This window comes from Wyeomyia smithii, chromosome 3 (genome assembly GCF_029784165.1).
Source record: "Wyeomyia smithii strain HCP4-BCI-WySm-NY-G18 chromosome 3, ASM2978416v1, whole genome shotgun sequence".
Lineage (NCBI taxonomy): Eukaryota > Metazoa > Arthropoda > Insecta > Diptera > Culicidae > Wyeomyia > Wyeomyia smithii.
In genome coordinates, this window is record NC_073696.1 from 126,267,472 (window position 1) to 126,289,054 (window position 21,583).

The 21,583-nt window shown below is 38.5% G+C and overlaps 1 protein-coding gene across 9 annotated transcripts in view; it reads left to right on the forward strand.

Moving 5' to 3' along the window:
* The window catches only part of LOC129732827 (solute carrier organic anion transporter family member 74D), a 41,055-nt gene that overhangs the window by 19,098 nt on the left and 374 nt on the right, over positions 1-21,583 (forward strand). For 3 of the 9 annotated variants that reach the window (XM_055694110.1, XM_055694111.1, XM_055694114.1), the window contains exons 2-7: positions 10,279-10,556; positions 19,133-19,624; positions 19,687-19,873; positions 19,945-20,105; positions 20,174-21,260; positions 21,347-21,552. In XM_055694110.1, coding sequence (XP_055550085.1) covers positions 10,370-10,556; positions 19,133-19,624; positions 19,687-19,873; positions 19,945-20,105; positions 20,174-21,260; positions 21,347-21,552 — 2,320 coding nt within the window. In that variant the 5' untranslated portion in view covers positions 10,279-10,369. Of the gene's footprint in view, positions 1-9,980; positions 10,557-19,132; positions 19,625-19,686; positions 19,874-19,944; positions 20,106-20,173; positions 21,261-21,346; positions 21,553-21,583 lie in introns of those variants that run through there. The other 6 variants (XM_055694113.1, XM_055694112.1, XM_055694115.1 and 3 more) reach the window with 4 other exon arrangements.

Here is a 21,583-nt window from a genome sequence, read left to right on the forward strand (position 1 = left end):
GTAAGATATTTTTGAATCCCCCTCTCCCCCTTCGTAAGAATTCGTAAGAAATCTGGATACCCCCCCTCTCCCCCTAAACACTTACGTAATTTGTGGATGACCCCAAAGCACAAAACTCAGAAATAGTTAATGCGTTCCCTGTGAAAATGCTTTTTTATTTTTGCTGTGGTGAAACAAACGTGAAATAGAATTTTCATAGGGAACGCAATGAGTATTTCCGAATCTTGTGCTTTTGAAAATTCGAAGTGGTGACTCGTAGTCGGCAATTTTTGAATTCAATGAGGTTTCACCTCAAAGGTTCTGGCTATTGACGCTGTTAGGAATTTTATTAAATACTTTTCCATCATTTTCATGCTGTCTTCAATTTTTTCTTAACTTTGACACTTTTTCAGGTTTTTCGATTATTGCCGGGGAAGTCTTGTTTTTATGCATTTTTTGTTTCCACTGCTCCGACACTGGTTTTCAATTTTAGTCTTGAAATATCTACGGCTTTAGTGTAATTAAAATTTCTGTTTGCTAATTTCTAGCCTCTTGATAATTTGCATGATTTCTGACGGGACAGAATTCATCTAATTTTTACATGAAGGTACTGTTATAAATTGTACAATTCTGAACCCAAAAACACCTCCGTATTTACAGCTATGACCTCTCGCTCTAGTGACAACTCAAATCATTAGGTTGAAACTGTGTGCTTTGTTCGGCGTTTTGTCGTTCAACAATTCAGCAAAGCAATCGAGTGCGTTTGCGCGAATTGGCTTGCCTGTGACGTCGTAATCTAGTAATCTAAGTAATCTCAGTAATCAAATATGGAATCACTGCTGCCATTCGTTAGCTCGGAACGACACTATTCTTCACTAATTTGCATCAAAATCACTCGTCATCTATACAAACGATCAAATCATACGTCAGAGTGTATTGTTTGCTGACAACTTTCTTCAACGCCGCGGTGCGCAAACCGCAAACCAAAAACGACGTTTATGTGTGAATGTTCAAAACCAATCGGATGATCGTGCCGTGAATTTAAACCATCTACGTACATACCACTTGCACACGGACTCCCGAATAGGATCCTCTTCAATGAAATGGCACATTCATCCATCACCTTTTGTATCAATCTGCTCGTCATGAAGCGTTTACTGGTACTATAACAGTATTAGTGTGGTTCACAAGCATACTTTACAAGCAGTGAACAAAATTTTTAACTTATTCTTGCGGTAAATGTTTACAAGATGTTAAATAACCTTAATGTTGGATCAACGACATTATTAAATCTATTATTTCAATAATGCGGTTAAAATCCTAATTATTTTCGAGCACAATTGAACCACACTAGTAAACTGTTATTGTTAAACGCAATCACTTCTCTTGTCCATTTAGTATTCGCTAGCCTCCCACGAACAGTGGCCGCTGATATTCGGAAAATCTCTAAATCTGGGTTTTGATATATGTATACGGTAACCGTGAAAACGAATATTAAAAAAAAAATTAATGCTGTGTTGTAATAAGCGGATAGTTACATATTTATAAAATGATTTATTTGAAGTGAAAAACGTGATACCGTAGTCAGGAGAGATTTATTTGTACTCTACTTGTAAATAGTTCATTAATAAATGCTTTTACGTTTGTATACAGAGAGCAAATGTACGAAACTCAGCATGATAGTAGTTTTTAGTGGTCGTCATGTTGACCATTCTGAAATTCAGTAATGCGTATAATTACTTCCTGGCACATTTTCAGAAGCACGTGAAGCGAGAAAAAAAAAGTGGTTGTGATAGTTGGAGAAGATACGAAGCTGCTGAAGCGTTTCAGTCAAATGACTGTTTCGTTTGCTTTTCAGCGAAATTGTAAACAAAATAAAGTTCAAGGTTTGTTGGGTACATTTTACGTGATGTGTAGAATATTAGAATATTCCAGTGTTGGTCATGAAAATTCTCAACTCCAAGAAAACCTTGACCTAGTACCTAGTTACTATAAAAATTTAATACACTGAAAATAGCTTTATTTCTCCAATTTATTTTACTTTCTCTCCTAAGTCGTACATTAGAGGATCAGAGTTAAAGTAATAGAGATTCGTTGAAGATATGTAAAAAATAAATCACTAAAGAAATAATTATAAAGAAAAGTTGGAAAAACTGTCGTTAGGTCATGCTGACATTTTAAAATTACTTTTCATTTATACAAAAACGAAGAATATTTTTCTCGAACAAAAAGTAAACCGATGAAATCAACATTGTATTCACTCTCGGCGTTTTGGAAAAGCTTATTTCAATTGGGAAACTGAAAAACTGATCTTTTGCACGATCGCTTCCAGCATAGATTTTTAAAATGCTAACCTTAATGTTCTTTAAAATCCGGTTCGTTCAGAATAGGTTTAATTAGTTTGATTTTTTACTGTCCGGCGAAACAATACACCTGTATCTGATACTGTAAAGTTACCTCCAGCTCAGTGGCGAGTATTTCAAGCTAAAACGGTATACTTAACTTTTTCACTTATTTACAAATTAACTTAACTTATTTACAAATTTAAAAATGAGAAAAATGGCGCAAAATTACGTTTAACGTAATAAAAGAATAAAATTTTCTATATGAGTCAGTCCTCGATCAGACCCTAACCTAATCGCGCCAGAGAGTCCAATATCACATTGATCTAAGAGTTCACACAATTAAGCAGACTGATAATCGACTTTCACCTATAGTAAACTTTTTACAGCAATACTTCAAGTACACGCGACATGTCGTGACCTTGGTCAAAAATTTACATGTAAATTATCATAATATCAAACATTAATAGCTGCTGGATGATCCTACTTACTTCCCTATCATAGAACAAAGGGAACACAGTATTGCATTCCGTGTAGTTGTCGTCAGCAGCATTCCGGGTCCATTGGCAGTCAGATGAACTAAACAATACGATAAATATTCTCACACCCGTCATTCCCATGCATCTCTTACACCTACTGAGGCATACAGAGTCGCTAAAACACTAAAAGTACAGTGTTTTTTAACATAAACAGCTGTAACACTGATTTTGCTGCAATACAGATTTGCTAGCACAAACCAGATTTCAGAGAGAGAGAATGGGTATTCATGTCGAGCTCGTAAACAAATACCCAGTCGTAAAAATACTCACCTCCATTGACGAGTAATGGAAGATACACAGTTTACGGCTGGGTATTCGTATACGAGCTCGATGTGAAGGACCCTAGAGAGAGAAGGGGTCTTCACATCGAGCTCGTATACGAATACCGAGCCGTTAACTGCGTATCTTCCATTACTCGTCAATGGAGGTGAGTATTTTTACGGCTGGGTATTTGTTTACGAGCTCGACATGAATCCCCTCAGAGTGTTCAACGCTTCTGTATTCTGCTACAGCGATTGGTTTCGATTTTTTGTTGTTGCGAATGATAGTACACCTAAGTAGGGAATGTACCCTTTTCTCATGGTTTTTTATGTCGTTCAGTCACTATATTGGCGATAATAAATTTTTAAAACAGCATAATTGAAATGATATGTTGTACAATTTTCGAGCATACTTTGAAGCAGCTTTTACTGTAACTTCCTAATCTGATAAGCAATGCATTGATCTATTCCCTTTTCCAAACTGCATTATTCAACGTTAACGAACGTGGCCGAAAGTGAATTTGCAGAACCGGTTTTAACGGGTGAAAATGAGAATTTTGAATTTTTTTTCTTCTGCTGTCAAAAAAGGTAGATTTACTTAAATAAAAATCGATTTATTTCTCATGAAGTTAAATTTATTCTCAACGAAAAACTTTAAGGAACATTTGTGAAATGTCCGTAACCGGTTTTCCGATGAAACTTTTTCATGATGCCGAAACTGTACGTCTTCAACTTCACGTCGACTTTCCGAATGCATCTCTTGATTTTACCACATCCCTGTCACGAACGTCATCCCCATACATTTTGCTTGAAGCCGTTTTTCTCTGGCTCTCTGGCTCGATTATCCGTCAAAGACTGTCAGCGCTTGCGAAACAGCCGAATAAGCTCCGTCCATGCGAGATCAACTGTTGCTGCAAGTGGTGTGTAGGAATGCAAAAAGCGAAGAACGACTGTTTTGTTCTGAACGTTCTATGGATTTTATGCAGGACACAAATGGTCATGTTCAAACATGTTTCAACACGTTCTGGATAGCCCTAAATTCAATATAGTTAGAAGCACGAAAAAAATCTGTACAGTAACACATGCGGCACAATGAACGGAGCTTATGATCATATTTTCAACACTAGCGTCATCATCATCGGCGGCAGCTTCAGGAAACAGTTGCCATGACATCGGTCTGGATTTTACCAATCAACTGTTTGCAGTTTGTTGCTCTACAGTTATTTTCGTACACCAAGGAGCTTGAAATCTCAATGAAATCTTCGACTGGACGACGCAGAGGTAGGTGCGTTGGAGCCTAGTGGTTATTCAGGAACGTTTATGTTTTTTGACGTAATATGACAATATTTTATCTGGCCAAAACACACACTTTTCACCGGTATGATGTTTTGGAAGAAATATACATATACATTTTGATTGATAACCAAGCCAGTAGGCAGTGGTAATTCACGGCAATAAAGTTGAAAATTCGCGGGTGGCAAAATAGGAAATATTCAGAACTCGCGGTAATTTCGCGGTAAGCTTTTCTTTGGAAACGCCAAATAAAGTGCTTTTTGGTAAAAACAAATTGTCTTCAATCATATTTTGGTGTCGGCAGGCACGTATTATTCATGTTATTCATACTCACGCTGCATTCCGCATCTACCGAGTTTCCGAAAATTGATTAATATTTATTCGCCAACCGGAAAGTTCAAGATGCCGTCCGCGTTCCGAATACTCACCAAAATTATAATATCAACCTCACTGTTGCGTATTTTAAAAAATGCAATTCTATCATGCAGCGATGCGATTTCAAAGATTGTTTGTATTTGTAGATAGAGAGAGAAAGAGAGACACAGAGAGAGAGAAAGCCTCAGAAAATTCCTAATTTTTAGCTGTCACCCGTTAGCAAAAAGTGTCATATCTGTTACAATTCGTTCGTGTTATAAACTTATAATTTACAGAAAAATGAAGTTAAGAAACTACAAAGATGACTAGAACAAGATACCTGGCTCTTGCAGAATGAATTCATCGGTCATGATTGTCGCTGCGCGTGAGCAAAAGTCGAACTAATTTATACACTGTTAATATGATGAGACATGACTGCTGAAAGGTGAAACAATTTTTTCAGTATCCATGTGAATGAATGTACGGTGCTGCCATGCGAAAAATGTTAATAATGTGTACGAATGTTTAGTTCTCAAACATGAAACTTTCCGGAAGAATCAAGAATATTCGGAGCATCATTCAAAATTGAGCATACCATCAGAAATTCCTGATAATTGTTATGAGCACGCTCTACAGCCAAGCTTTCCACTCTTTCCGAGGTTAATAAAGCAAAAATCGGGTGCCCCGGTGAACCTGACCTTATGCACAATGGTGCTGAAACCTGGCTTGCGACATATCACACTTTAAGTTTTGGTAGAATGGGATGTGAAAATAAATATAACCCCTCAATACAAACCCCCACTCTGACAGTCAATTTCACACTTATCATTCGTACTTTGAAGTGCAAAAAATATGGCAATAGCATTAAATGCAAAAAATGACAATATCATTAAACTGCATGTTACCTTAAGCGTCGAGCTGACCAAACTGCTACACCTTTTTCATATACAATCTTGAACAGCTCAACGATCGATGATGGAATGCACGGTAAATCGGTTTTGCTCATAGTGACAATTTTATGAGAATTTAAGGCATCAGATGGCAGCACTAACCGTCGGAAATCGGTCGTATTCAAAATGTATGAAAAATATGTAATTTAGGTATCTTGTTCTAAAAGCTCGAATTGCGCGGCAGTTTGATGTTCATACATGTTTTCAGTTCTGGTTTAGACAAGTTTTCCCTAAAGCTCAAGCTTAGAAAAGCCAAGGGAAACATTCAAGGCTATTAGTGTGTGAACCCGTTTCAAGGCTCGGTCTGACCGCTGATATAAAAATTGATCTAACTTCCTAAAGGTGAGCAAGGCCCCGGAACCGGATGGAATCTCTAACTTGGCAATCAGGCAGGTGATGAAAACGGGCCCCGAGTTGTTCCGGGCAGTTATGCAGAGGTGATTATCCTTATCAGACTGGTGAAGTACATGGAGGGTGTAAACTGTAACGCGTTCAACAGCGCCGGCTGGGACTCCACAGCGCTTGCACTCAGGAGCATCCAAGTACTAGTGTCACTGTGTAAGAATCTGGAAAATTACGTCCAGAATACGTGTTTACAACAGAAGTGCGTCCCAATTACTGTAGAAGTTCCACTAGGGTCTATCCTGGGCCCGCTGTTGTGTAATGTCCGAGAAACTCAAGTTTCATGTAGGGCCGTAGGGCGAGTCGATCGAAAAGGTCGAGTTGCCGACCACCCACTGTATATATAAGATCAAAGACTGGATGCGCTTCGGGAAACTGGAGCTGGACGGAAGTTATGGCTGTGAACAATCGTAAATCAATTCGACAGGCGGTGCTTAGAGACTGCACCATCACCTTAAAGCGATCTTTGTAGCTCTTGGGTTAAGGTCGACGACATGCTCACGTTTGGGAGCTACATCAACTATGCCTGTAGGAGGGTCTGGCAATAGCCCATGCAGCCAGTGTTTTTGGTCTCGCTCGTAAGCCGCATGCAACACCTCATGTGAGGTTCTCGGATTGCTACCACTATCACACAGGAGAATTCTCCATTCAAGCAATTTCTCGTTCTTTTTAGCTTTCTTTCTTGCTCGCATTTGCTCCCGAGATCATACGCACACACTCCCGTGTACCTACTCCCTTACTCGCGAGAACGACCAGCCGAAGACAATTGTTTCAAGATGCTTCGCGAAGGTTGCAGAGGGACAAAAAATAATAGGGTATCGGACTACTCCGGCAGCGGTTTGCTTCGACTGGTTTTGCATGAGACTGCTATTAAAATCTTACCAAAGCAGTCCAATACTCTTTTCGCCCCACTGTCGGTTGTCGGTGCATGCAGCAAAACCGAGTAAGGTTTTCGAGCACAGTTTTTCAAGCACTCCTCCTAGTCGAGCAATTTTAGACGAGTACTCCTACACACTAGCAGGAACTCGCGTACTTTTCTACGATAGCTGAGTAGCAATACGGAAGAGTTTGTTCGTGTCGGTGCGTGCTTGCTGCTACTCAGGGGAATGCATGAAGAAGAAAGAGTTTCTCCAAAGCGTGTGTGCAAAAGACTTGAGAAGCGTAGCATATGTCTCGTTCTCAAGCAGAAAGGAGGAGAAAGGTTTTGCTTCTCGCTCGCTTTACAACGCTGATTGCAGCATTTTCTCGTATGGTGTCCAATAGCTCAGTGGTGTATAGCAGGAGACGAAAACAATCCAGCGTGGTCCATACTTAGGTATGATAGGCCAGTTTGGTCCAAAGCTCTAGGCACTAACAATTACCGTGGCAAATTGGGAAGTACCTACAGGCTCATGTGCCTGAGGGTTGCGAGTGCGTACCATACAGTCTCATACGACGCAATGTGAGTCTCGTCCGGCATTATGCCTATCAGCATCGCCATTAAGGAGGACAGAGAATGCTTCGACCAACGTGACAAGGGGCATACGAGGAACCAGAAGGTCATCCACCATGTCCCGATGGCAGCGGGAATGGTCCAATTTCACGAAGCGTAGATGGACGCACTGACTTATTCCGGAGGTATCCATTAGGGTCGGAAGGGCTCATGGCGAAGTGAACTTTCGCCTGACACAGATCTTGTTAGGCCATAGTTGCTTCAGGCAATATCTGCATAGATTCGGGTATGCGGGGTCCCCCATGTGTCCCAAATGCGTGGATGCGAAAGAGATTACTGAGCATATCTTTACCGCATGCCTACGTTTTGTATGTACGAGGAGCGACATGATAGCAGTGAGCGGGCCAGATACTACTCCGGACAACCTAGTCTGGAGGATGTGCGACGACCCGGACACCTGGAGCGCGATTTGTACATCCACTCTCTGATTGTCCTGGAGCTGCAACGTATGTGGAGGGTAACCTCCTAACAAAAAAAAAAAAAGAAAAAGACTACCTGGAGACTGGCAATTAGCTGGCACTGGCGTGTTAGGGGCCATCCACATTCGACGTGGACAATTTTGAGGGGAGGGGGAGGGTCAGTGCAATGTCCACGGTCCATACAATATTTTTGGAAATTATTTCGACAGTTGTCCATGAAGGAGGGGTTCAAAATCGTTAAAAATCCACGTGGCATGTGGATAGCCCCTGAAACACCAGTGCCACCTAAATACCAGTCTCCAGGTTGCTTTTTTCTCTGTTTTTTTTTTTTTGATTGGTGCATCAAGCACAAAAGCCACCCTTCGATGAAATCCTTAACTGTCGTACCGGGAAAATTAGGGCTGGTGATATGAGGGGTTTTAGTAGGTCCGGGACAGGCTGAGCAGGTGTCACACCCTGAGTTCTATTTTTAGGTGTTTGTTAGCAGATTTCTTCGTCACCTCTCAAAGAAAAAAAAACTCCGTGCTGTTTAGAAGCGACAGAGAGGATGTATTTTTGCGGGGATCAACCAAATACAATGAGTTGCTTACGAACAAAGTATCAGAACGATCACATTATTTGATTAGGAAATAAAACTAAAGATAATTTTTTAATGTTTTCTCTTTGACATGACGAGAATTGGCGATTATGACCAAGCAGCGATTTACCCTGTATTGACATTCATTTATATGAAATACTAATATGGGAACAAGTTTTGAAAACCGCAGCTTGTTGTTTTAATTTATTCGAACCAACAAACATTCGAAAAAAAAACAAGGAACGTTACGTTGAAACTCATAAAAAAACGCTCAATAATGAGCAAGATCAGTAATGTAAGAGATACGTTTGCTTTTCCTTACAAATTCAGAAAAGTGATCAATGTCATCCCGTTTACGGTAAATCCAAGTAAATTTGCAATCGCGGTGAAAAGTTGTTCTATAATAGTTATGAATAAATTTCTTAATTTAAACTTAAGCTCGAGACTGATTGCTGGCACTTTTAGGTGAGTAACGGTAGAAAAATGATCATAATATTCTGCGACATTGTGAAAGGCATAAAATCAAATTATGGATAAAAACTGAAAAATAGTTTATACGAAAATTCAACTAAAACACATTATGATTATTTGAATATATTATGCATTTTCGAACTGCTGCATTCACAGACAAGTATATGTACTTGTAACAAAAGTAACAAAACATGGAATGATGAACAAAATCTTTTGGCCAATAATATATATAATATCAACTTGGCATGACTAAGCTATTTTGTTTCTCTACCAATCTATCGCGATCAGATAGTGACTTTGAAATTGCACCTAATAACGGTGGAAATAGGCAACTATAAACCGATTTTACCCTACCACGCGATATATTTTATTGCTCTGAGAAGACAATGATCTGACACAAAAACAACTGATTCAGCAAAAACAGGCATTTTTTAAAAAATTGCTATTGCCTCTATGCTAATAAAGTTTACCTTAACATTATTGTTTACCTTAACATTTTTGTGTTTCACCTTTCCTTTATGGTGCAAGTGGTCCAAGTTCATTGGCTTGTCCGGTTTAATAACAAACTCTTCTATTAAATATTGACAATCAATCCAACAATTTGCTTATTTTCTAAACTTTTGTTAATGTTATAATGAAACGTGTTAATAACTGACCATACACATGTTTCCCAATTATCCGTATCAGAGATGGTTATCAACGAAACGCGTTAATGAATAAAATTACCGAACCGGGTATGACTTATAGCAGATCAAAACACATGCTAGGCCGCCAATGCATCGAACTCTATCGCTCCGTCAATAAACAGTTGGACAGGCACACATACCGAGGGTGAAAAGTACAAATGAAGCGGGTGGCTCGCGTTGGGAACCGAAGATAAGCAGGTGCCATTCGTTGCGATAATGTAGACGCGGGGTGATAATCTTTCCAACAGTGCGACAACACCAGTAGTCTTCTGATTTGCCTCGATTCTAGTCACCAGTCGAGTGTGCGATGTGTGAACGGACAGGTGACCCAATGAGGAAGTTGTGATTTCAAATCAATCTGAAATGAGGCTTTAGATATCAAATTTTCGGTGTATTGCAATATTGGTCCTCGCAATGACTTCTAACAGTAGCTACCGGGTTGTATAGAATAAAACTGATCGAGCGAGTTACTTATTGGTATTGCCGTTCTGTACAATTTATTGAAATTTCTCAGCCTTTCGAAGAAAAAAGTGCTAATCATCGATTGCTAATAGGTGTGCTCATATAGGTGATAAGAAAAAGCGGTGTATTCAATAAAAACGAAAATGAGGTCTAGCTATTTGTGTGGATTATCGTCCTGGCATCCAACGTGGCTACAGCGGTTCGCCACGTCAAGGACCTTCATTATGGTGTACGGACTGCTAGGAACAACCCAGGCTATGGCATACATTTATTTCGTGATCACATTGACCACGCTCGAGAAACGCTTCAAAATTCCATCATCAACGACAGGTAAGAACACTATTGACCCTCTTGCTATCATTCCTCGAGTGAACTGTAAATTTGCGTTATACTAGAGTAAAGATTGGAGACACTTTATCGGTCGAACCAATATCATTGACGGACCGATTGTCTGGTATTGCAATGCAATTATGGACAACAAAGAAACATCGTTATCATCTGCCGCACTTGGCGCGCCATATAATACTGCGAAAATTGATTTTTTGTCGAATCTATTATCGTTCTGGTTTAATTGAAATCATAAAACCACATTTGTGCTTTCGAATACTTTTTTGTGCCTATTGCCAAAACCTAAATATTTTTTCTGAACATTTGCTATGAACTTAAGCTTTTATCAGGTAATGACACCGATGGTATTGAGGTCTGTTTTTTTTGCGCCGATCCTTTGTATTTCAGTATCATATGCATGGACCTGCTGAACTATATTTTTCGAAGTTTCCGACATTATTTTTCAGTTAATTAATTTTTCTACCTTCATCCCTACGTTTACTGCCTAAAAGAATAATAAAAATTGAAAGAAAAACAATAATTAGACTTCAAGCGTAGTGAAAATTGAGGCAGCTGAAAAACCTAAATTTTTATCCAGCGAAATCAGCCTTGAAAACCTTTTTACAATTCTTGTTAAGTGAAATCTAAGAGTACACATCAAGCGAAAGAAAAATTCAACACGATGTTGGATGTTGATCTTTACTTGAGCCTGCAATTCTAGCCCAGAATTCATATGTCTAAGTTTCAATGCGTAAGCTCGGAAACTCGGGTTTTCGGAAACTTATGGATAATTCAAAATTAAATGTTTTAGTCATTTTTTGGCCGGATTTTAAGGCATTCATAATACTTTCGGAGATTTAAATAAATTCGTCTTAAATCTATCGTAGCAAAAAATTAAACAGCTGAAATCCTTTGATGTATAGTGAATTCTGCTAACATGAATATCTGTTCCAAATGTGATGTTATCAATACCTACTGTGACATCATTCCAATTTTGAATTTCAAATAGAAACAATATTGTTCGAAAGAAAGATCACCAGGAATTGTACACTGAAAATGGCTTGCTACTCCTAGGCACCATTTTGACGGTTCTTCGTGCAATTTCAGCTGATTCTGGTCAATCGCGGGCAACACACGGGCGATCAAATATGCTATGTTAATAGAAACAATATTGTTCGCAATTCGAGCCTTTGCTTCACTGAGAACAAGCATAACTTTATTTGGGATTACTTTCATTTTTTTTTTCTTGACATTTGATCGCTAGAAAAAGCACCGACTGGCAGTATTCTAAATGTGGAACTATAATTACCTTACACATCAAAATGTCACTAGCGAATGTTAGATATGTTGGGCGGTTGTTTTTTTAACTTCGAGATGCATAGCCAACAACGCAATTTGCTTTTCTAGCAGGATGCTCTTCTCATTTGATATATGTTTAAGAGACACACAGTACACGCACTGCAGTAAGCTTTGTTGTGTAGTTATTGAGCGTAATGACCTTTCGTGTGAGAAGGCTCACATCAGTTTTATATTCCAGTGTCATATTCCACTGCGGTGTTTTTTGCATGCTCCTCAGATACACACGATTCGCTGCTCTCTTTAAGTAAGTGCGTCGCATTATTCACCAGTATAAGATCAGTTTCTCATGCAAAGTTAATCTCCTACAGGGTAAGAAATACGGTAGATCGTATTTTTGTTAGAAGACTTTCAAGAAGAGACGATTGTTGAATAGCAACAGTAGTTGCGACACATGCTATGGTCGACACATATGACATGTCTTGCATCTCCAAAACAATTTTTGTAGCAGCATAACGGAACCACATCTTATTATAAAATTTCGTTTGATTATCAAACGTGCTTTACTTTGTACAGAAACGTCTCGTAGCATTCCTGCTAGATACTACTTTGTATGCGCTTGATCAAGTGAGTGGCTGGTGAGGACCATCAATTTCAATCCAGTTTCGCCTGAATAGTGTGCCGTTATACCTATATATTTTTTATTGTTTCCGGAATCAGTCCAGATATCTGCCGTTAAGAAACATGAGTGGGATGCCTTTTCAACCAACATTTGTAATACTAAAACAACAGTATTTTAATAACAGTTTTGAAAACTTTTATTTCTCTACATTATCCTATATGGCAAAGAAACCCAACGGTCTATTACGAGAGCGAATTTTTCGATAATTTCCTCGTAGAATAATGATATCTGCATCATTTCATAGAGGAAATCATAATCGATTCTGACCCGATTTCAGTCGTAAATAACTCTTGATCCGTCGAAGAACTGATAAAGTTCGTTCGACGAATGCCGTTGTGTTAGGCAACGCCAGTATCATTCCGCCAGCCGAAGCGTTCCAGAAAAAGTTTTGTGGAGGTTTTGTCCAACGGTAATTAAAATTATGTTTATGATTTTTTTGCCTCTAAACTATTCGCGTGACTAAAAACGTTTGTTTATTGAGTTTTGGTTCAACGCTAAATCATTTTCTTAGACGATGTTAAAATTTTTAACTTAAAAGTAAGCAGCGCGTAAAAAGACAAACATATACTATGCGGACTATACAAGGTTCAAGTTTTCGAATGAGCAAAATGTATGTTAGAGAAGTGTGAACGACGGTTGGTTCAGATGAAAGGCCTGAACAAACGGCAGTTATTATTGCGTGTTAGTTGCGTTGCGTGTGAGTTGTATCGCGTAGTCTGAAGTGTATCCCATCAGATTACATCCTCCACGGCGCATAAGTTTCCACTACGTTGAAAATAAAATAAGAATGTTCGGGATAACATAGAAATTACAAATGAAGCACCTTCGATATCCACTCTATAAATATGAAAGAGTTCACTTTTTTCCTGAGATTATCTACCTGTCCTATGAACGCCTCTACAGTCTGCATCAATCATATCTATAACTTTTTTTTCTTGACGGAAGCTGGTACAGACGAATAGTCACTTTGCAAAAGTGGACGAACCCAATCACCCATGTTCGCGAAGGAAGATTGTCTCTGGCAATCATGAATATAAACGCTTCATCGAGTTCAGCAGACCTTCGTCTATGCTCTAAAAAAAACCGTTGTAAGCCACCGTCACTTATCGAGCCGTATAATCTGTATGAAATAACCTTTGTATTTCATTATTCGTTTGAACGATTCTTTGATGGTTTGATATTCAGATCTGTTTTCATGGCTAGGACCGGTAGCAGACTCACGTTTTGAAACAACATTATTCATTTGCGGTCTATCTCTGAATCGCCAGCAGGATTTTTCCTTTACCGTCCTCAGTTGAGAGCGGTGTCCGTTGAAATTATTCCAAAGGTTTCTGGTGTTTCTACTCGTCAGAACTTCCAAACGACAAGTTTTGCACACGCCATATTTAGGTTTCTTGACAAAATACGTCTAATTGTCGCTTCGCGGAGCCCTAGTGTCAATAAGAGCAATAACTCCACAGCAGAACTACACAAAACGAAACGAAAGTATGAACAAAGAAAATCCCGTAAATGAAAAACGTCACATATTTTCTCTTTTGTTGGTGGAATGTGATACAAGGTCAATAAGATATATTCAGGTGAGGAAAAAACAGATATTTGGTTTCCCACGAGCGGTAATGGCGGATGAATTTGACATTTGATGTTTGCGGTAAAAAAAAGGACTTTTTTCGGAAGGTGGTAAAAAATAACTAAGACAGATGATTGAGTTTGATAAAATTTTACATGGAAGGTAATCATGTTAGTTTACTTGCAAATACAGCTGGATGAGTAGCAGCAAAAAACAAGTGCTTTTGGGTCGTGATGTAGATCTCTCTTAACAAGCGAATGCCATTAGAAATGGTAGTCCGCATTGTTCATTGGCTCACTAACGCATTTTCAGCCGAAAAACTGCTGCACGCTGGAAAGAATTAAAATTTTCAAGAGATCGAAAAAATCGAATTGAAAAAGACTCGATCTTTTCAATGATGAAGAATCGATCCAAAAAAATAGGCAACCGGGAAAAGAAAAATCTTTCTAAGATCGATCCAAGATTGACTAATCCTAGTTTCCAAACAAGCACTAGGGGCGCTGGTCTACAAGTGAGAATATTAACGGATTCTAAATAAAACAAGCATTAATTGTATTCGTATAACGTCTATTTGTCAAGTTCATTTGCCAATTAAACTTCGCACAAAGCAAGCAAAGCACATTTTGTCTAAGACCCGAACCTGAACCGAATGTTCCGAAAGCAAAGAATGTTTTCTGTCTGAAAAGTTGATGGCTTCTTTGAGTTTTGAACCTTCGACAATGGAAAAAACAAACTCCGCTGGTTAACGAGTTATTTATAAGGTCCTGTAATTCTGTTCCGATAGAATCCTAAGCATCCCACATAACTCTTGTTGAAACATCATTCAAACCCTCACATTTATTCAAATTTAATATGCATTTTTCAGTTTTTCTTCATCGATTTTCTTGATTGATCCGCAGACAGTTTCTGTTTCTTCGTCAGCTTATATATATCCGCAGACCAGTTTCGGGATACTGTCATGAATTTGTACAATCTTTAGGCAAAAAACTCATTCTAGTCATTTATCCACAATGCCCTTCGCGTCCAACTTCGGTTAATTCTCCAATAGTACAGTAGTGTTTTTGGATTCATTAACTTTTTTATTATTTTCCACATCTTTTTCGAATCTTTTTACGAGTGGTAGGATAATGGGGGTATTTCAGCCCACCTGCATATGGAAGTTAGGTATCTTGTTCTAGTTATCTTTGCAAATATGTATGCTTTTGAAACAATTCGTTGTTGTTTTTATACTCTAACAAGTTAGAAAAAGTTTAAATAATCATTTAAAACTTACAGCCGAAAGATGTCCTCCTCGAATCCATTATTTCTGCTCTAAAAATACCGATGACGATCTTAAATATAATAAGTCCGAAATATTTCCATAAACGGTTCAAAATATGGAGGTGGGCCAAAATAAAAATTTGGTGGACCAACATATGTTTTCAGTACTACGTAGAAATTTTGATATTCCTAGGGCATTTTTAAATATATTGCATTGTGAACGATGTATGTGAAAATAGACACTTAGCTCTCAACTTAACTCGTCAACAAGGCCTTTCTTTTGGCGTTTTTGGTATTTTGATCAATCTCCCTAGTAGTCAGATATAATAACTATTTTTTCTAATTTTCAAAATACCAGATTGCTTTCTTCAGCAAAGTTGTAGGAAAATCTATAAGAAAAAGAATTGCTGAACATTGTAATCTTCTATCTGTACGTCTGATATGACGAAATAGAGTTTTACAAGGAACACTCCTCAAAATTAGTTTTTCGTCCATAACTTTTTCTGTAATCGTCGAAACAGTTTAAGATGTTCTAAGATTTTGTTCATTCTGCTAAACCTCGCATTTTTGTAGAATATATGGGTTTGCTATTTTTATTTGTTGTAGAGATATTTCTAGTTTTTTGCTGAAAAATAGCCATATTTTGAGACCATATTGCTCCGAAGATTGCAGATACACTGCGGTCGCTTTTTACGCGGGTTGTTTTCTTGCGTTTTTTTAAACGAGATATCTTCACAATAACGCGGATTATTTTACTCGATTTGGAAGATCATTTGTACGCGGTATCAAATAAGTTTAGTATAGGTTTATACAATCTAATCTTTTAAATGCGGTACAACCAACCGCGTAAAAAGCGACCCCAGTGTAGTAGCAAACCAGACTATATGCGTTTGAAATTTTGTCAAAAGAACTGCATTACTCAAAAGAGTTCAACTGTTTATAGTTGTATCCAACCGAGTACTGAATGAAAGAAAAACACCCCTCAAAATGACTCCATAACTTTTTCTGTAATCGTCGAAACAATTCAAGATGTTCCAAGATTTTGTTTAAATGCTTCGTCGCATTTTTGTACTGGCGCAGGTAGACAGTACCATAGATATAACTCCACTAATTTTCGCGCCGTGTCGATGCAATATCGATAAAAATTTTCTGTGTTCAACTTTTTACCAGGAGCAACAGCTTGAAGGATGGCTCCACAACGCTTCAGTACATATATGTTACGTCCTACGGAGAAAATACCGGATTATAAATGCAAGCAAATAATCTGCAATCTTCGGAGAAATATGGTCTCAAAATATGGCTATTTTCAGCAAAAAACTAGAAATATCTTCACAACAAATAAAAATATCAAACCAATATATCCTACAAAAATGCGAGGTTTAGCAGAATGAACAAAATCTTAGAACATCTTAAACTGTTTTGACGATTACAGAAAAAGTTATGGACGAATAACAAATTTTGAAGAGTGTTCCTCGTAAAACTCTATTTCGTCATATCAGACGTACAGATAGAAGATTACAATGTTCAGCAATTCTTCTTTTTTATAGATTTTTCTACAACTTTGCTGAAGAAAGCAATCTGGTATTTTGAAAATTAGAAAAAATAGTTTTTATATCTAACTACTAGGGGGATTGATCAAAAAACCGAAAACGCCGAGAGAAAGGCCTTGTTATATGGAATAAACTTGCTGAAGACACTGGGTACATAAAATCAATATTTCACAGTCAAATCTAAAACGATCACGATTTTTAGAGTTTAGACCACTGTGCAATGGTACAATAAAGTAGGGTAAGGCGGGGCAAGATGGTGCCGGTTTTGAGCTTGAAATAACTTTTTTTGTGATGACACTAATTTTGCAGGATGCGTTACGTATTTTCAACTATGTATCACGTGTTCATAGTTCATATTTGCTTATTGCTTTTTTTAATAAATGAAATATTTTTTAGTTAAGTTTCTTCCGCGATTCACACTTTTGAAAAAACGTGTTCTCTCGTTATACGCTATATAATTTGAAGTAAACCTTTATTGCAGAAGCAGTTTTGCCCCTGATGTACTAAATAATATGCTTTTTAGCATAAATAAATGTAAAATAATCATGAATATCACAATAGTGAACTAAATTAATGATTAGGGCAGCGTGGGTCACCAAAGACGAGGCAATATAGTTCGCATCGACAGTTGATTTTTCATTGTTAACGTTTTAGTTTTAAGGCTAGATTCGACGCAAACGGTGTTGTCACTCCGAAAAAAAAACTTCCCTTGTTTCAATAAGCCGACAGTAGAGAAGTTCTCCAAAATGCTGCAGAAAGTAATCGTCAAGAAAAATTTAACCCCTTCGGCGGTATAACATGAACGAGATGACCCCATACTTTTGTTATCTATGAAGAGAAGGCATTTTTCTTGCTATCGGTAAAAAGTTCATTGAGATTTAATCATAATTTTGTGCTGTTTGAGAGGGTGACCCATCTTACCCCTCCAAATGATTCATCTTGCCTGTGCAAAAAAAAACAACCTTTTCTAAAAATTCTGTTATAGTGAACCAACACTTGATTATTGTTATTTTTTAGCGTAATTTTATAAAATATACATAACATCAATACAATCATCTGAAAAGTAGACCGAAACTAACTTCAGTTACGAGATATTGAAGACTTGGGTTAGGTGACCCACTTGCCCCTCCTTACCCTGAGTATTTATGTTGAAAAATTGAGTTTGTTTTCATAAATTGCGCAACCACTTCCTAAAGCTGGCAAAAATACCCCCGTTACTCTATAGCTCTTGCTGATTACTTTGAGCTTTGACTCATCGAATTGCTATGGGGCCATCCACATACCACGTGGACAGCTTTGGGGGGGTTGGCTAATGTCCACGGTCCATACAATTTTTTCAGAATTTATATTGCCAGCTGTCCACGGAGGGGGAGGGGGGGTCAACATCGTTAAAAATCTGTCCACGTGATATGTGGATGGCCCCTATCGCATTCTCATTTCTCACTCTTTTGTAATATACTCTACTAAATCTTAAATGTGCATCATCTTTTTCAATGTTTTAACATTTTCGGAGTATCACGTAGAGTTTTTTTAATTTCGAACTCTATTAGCTGCTTCATTCCTCGCCAGATTTATATTGTACGTACTTAATGAATGCCGTCTCACAAACATTTTAGTTTGTGCACACACGTAACCGTATATTTTGTTGTTGTCAAGCGAATAACAGTTAAACAATCAGAAAAGCAAGACTTTAATAAATTTGTCTTGGCAGCCAAAGCATGACATGACGCGACATCTCTTTGTAATCAGATGTTCGTGGTTGCGTTCTTTCCGAACAATTGACATAAACATATATACCATCGTTATCATGGCTCAATAACGTTCATCGTTGGCGAAAACTGGTATTGGGTGCTTCGACTTCGAGAAAATACGACCCAATCACACAATTCTCTAAAATAAATTACACGGTCATTCTGTAGTCGTGAGAGGCGTTGTTTCTGTAGGCGTAGTAGTGATAAAACTTTTCAACAATTTTACAATTTTAGTCACTACACTATTGTTTCAAAATATTCAACTCATTTTAAAAAAACACGCCCTATTTTCATTATTAACCAACTCCACAGACGGTGCTTGAAATTCAAGACACGTTTAATCGTAGTGAAGCTAATTTTTTTTCATTACGCTGTCTTTGGCGTATACCTAAGAGTCTCAGCGAATGTTCGCAAAAAAATCTGTAGCATCGAACTCAAATAATAATCTATTTTTGATAATCAATTTCTTCCAGGTATCATCCTTAGTGGCAACGAAATATCGCAGATTCTACTATCGCTAATTCTATCGTACGTTGGTGGCCACCGCAACAGGCCCCGATGGATCGCATGGGGTGTGGTGTTCTGTGCGCTTTCTTGCTTCATCCTAGCGTCGCCTCATTTCATCTACGGAGCAGGCGAATCCGCACTCCAGCTCACCAAGGAGTTCATCAGTGATCAGGAAGCAGAAGCGCTCTTGAAAAGCCATAACCTCACGACAATAGTCAAAAGTACAAATCGTCTCTGTCTGAGCACCTTTACACCGAAAGAGTGTCAAGATATTATCTCCGTCGTTCCACTGATACTGATATTTATGTCTCAGTTTGTGCTGGGAATCGGCAATACTCTCTACTATTCGCTTGGTCAAACATACCTGGATGACAACACCAAGAAGACCAATACACCACTAATGCTGGCATATGCCTCATCACTACGAACGTTTGGGCCCGTCGTGGGATTTGCGTTGGGTAATATCTGCAACAGAACTGCATTGTATTTAGTTAATTAACCAACTACTTGTTCATTGCAGGTTATTTTACATTGAAAATCTACATTGATCCGTCGAAAACGCCGATCATCGACAGCTCAGATCCCCGCTGGTTGGGTGCGTGGTGGCTCGGATGGATTATTCTGGGTGCAGCAATGTTAATATTTGCAGCTCTAATAGGACTGTTTCCAAAAGAATTGCCCAAAAACAAACCTGTGGAAATTAAGCGGTAAGTTCAAATTGTTCATTAATCAACTTTATTTGTACAATAAATTTACATATTGTTATTATATATCATAGACCGAAATCAAACATGCCAGTCGTACTAATGAATGATGCGGAAGCTTTCGGTAAGGAGAAAAATCCTTTGAGCAGGGCTAAAGAGGCACACAATAACAATTCAACCACGAACAGCCCCGAGGAGGCGATTGCACCTTTGGTAGAATTCCCGCAATTGAAAGGTACGATTTAGGAAACGTAATTATTCGATTGACGGTCAACTTAAGTCAAAATAATATTTTTCGCACAGATTTTCCTAAAGCATTGATGCGGCTTCTCAAAAACAAACTGCTGATGTTTAACATAATCTCCGGTGTTTTTTACATCCTTGGCTCTAGTGGTTACATTACATTCCTCAGCAAGTACATTGAGGTCCAGTTTCATAAATCGACTGCCAACGCAACGGTAATCACAGGACCGATCACACTTTTTGGAATGGTTGCAGGATTTTTAATCTCAGGTATCGTCATCTCAAAGAAAAAACCGTCACCGAAAGTGCTTCTATTCTGGAACGTGATTGTCGGTGTCGGCTACATGTGTGGTCAATTTTCCTACCTGTTTCTAACCTGCCCGGATGGCACTATGCCTCTGGTTCAGGGTCGACTAAATTTGTCAACCACATGCAACAGTCACTGTCATTGCGACGGAATTCCCTACAGCCCGATCTGCCAGGAGGAAACAGGAATTACTTTCTTCTCGGCGTGCCACGCAGGTTGTGACATGTGGAATACTACGGGAAAATACTACGATCAATGTACGTGCCAAAACGAACATTACTCGTCCATTACAACACCCTGGGATGAGTCGACAAGCTCAACCGCGTCATTTCGATACACTGAGCCACCAACAATGAAACAGTTTTCGTCCTCTACCGGCCAATATGTAACAAATACTATCAGTACTTCTACTGCAGCCAGTACTACGACTGAAGACCCGGATTATGATTATTCTCCCAATTTCAAATCATTGATACCACACGAAAACATCACTAACCAGGATTTTAAATCGACAAACGATACTTCGGAGGACGATTCTTACAGTTACGATGACAGCATACAGGACTATTTCGATCGATTCGTAAACGGCGATGGTGATTTCAATGCTACATCAAGTGAAGAACCCGAACAATCGAGACAACGACGCGAACTGGTGAATTTCACCACCGATAGCGGTAGCAGTACAACCCAACGTGAGGAGAGTTTTTTTAACGCTAAGCTCATACCAGGTGCTTGCTTGAAAGGCTGTGCTTTTGGATTTTATTTATTTTCCATCATATCCAGTATTATCAACTGTTTTGGTGCATCCGGGCGCATAGGAAATTTATTGGTTAATTACAGGTAATGTTGGATGTTCTTTGCTCTCAACGAAGGCACACAGAGCCCACATATGAGGCGTTCTGGATGATCTTATTCTTTTTTTGCAGATGCGTTGCCAAAGAAGACAAATCCTTTACGCAGGGCCTCATTTTGATGATGATCAGCTTGTTTGCGCTCATACCAGGACCTATTATCTACGGAAGGATCATAGATAGCACATGTCTCGTGTGGACCGAAGAGTGTGGCACACGTGGAAACTGTCAGCTTTACGATCAGCGCCTGTTTCGATATTACATTAATTTTACGGCACTAGGTAAGGAGAAACGTTCAGACGAATATTCGAA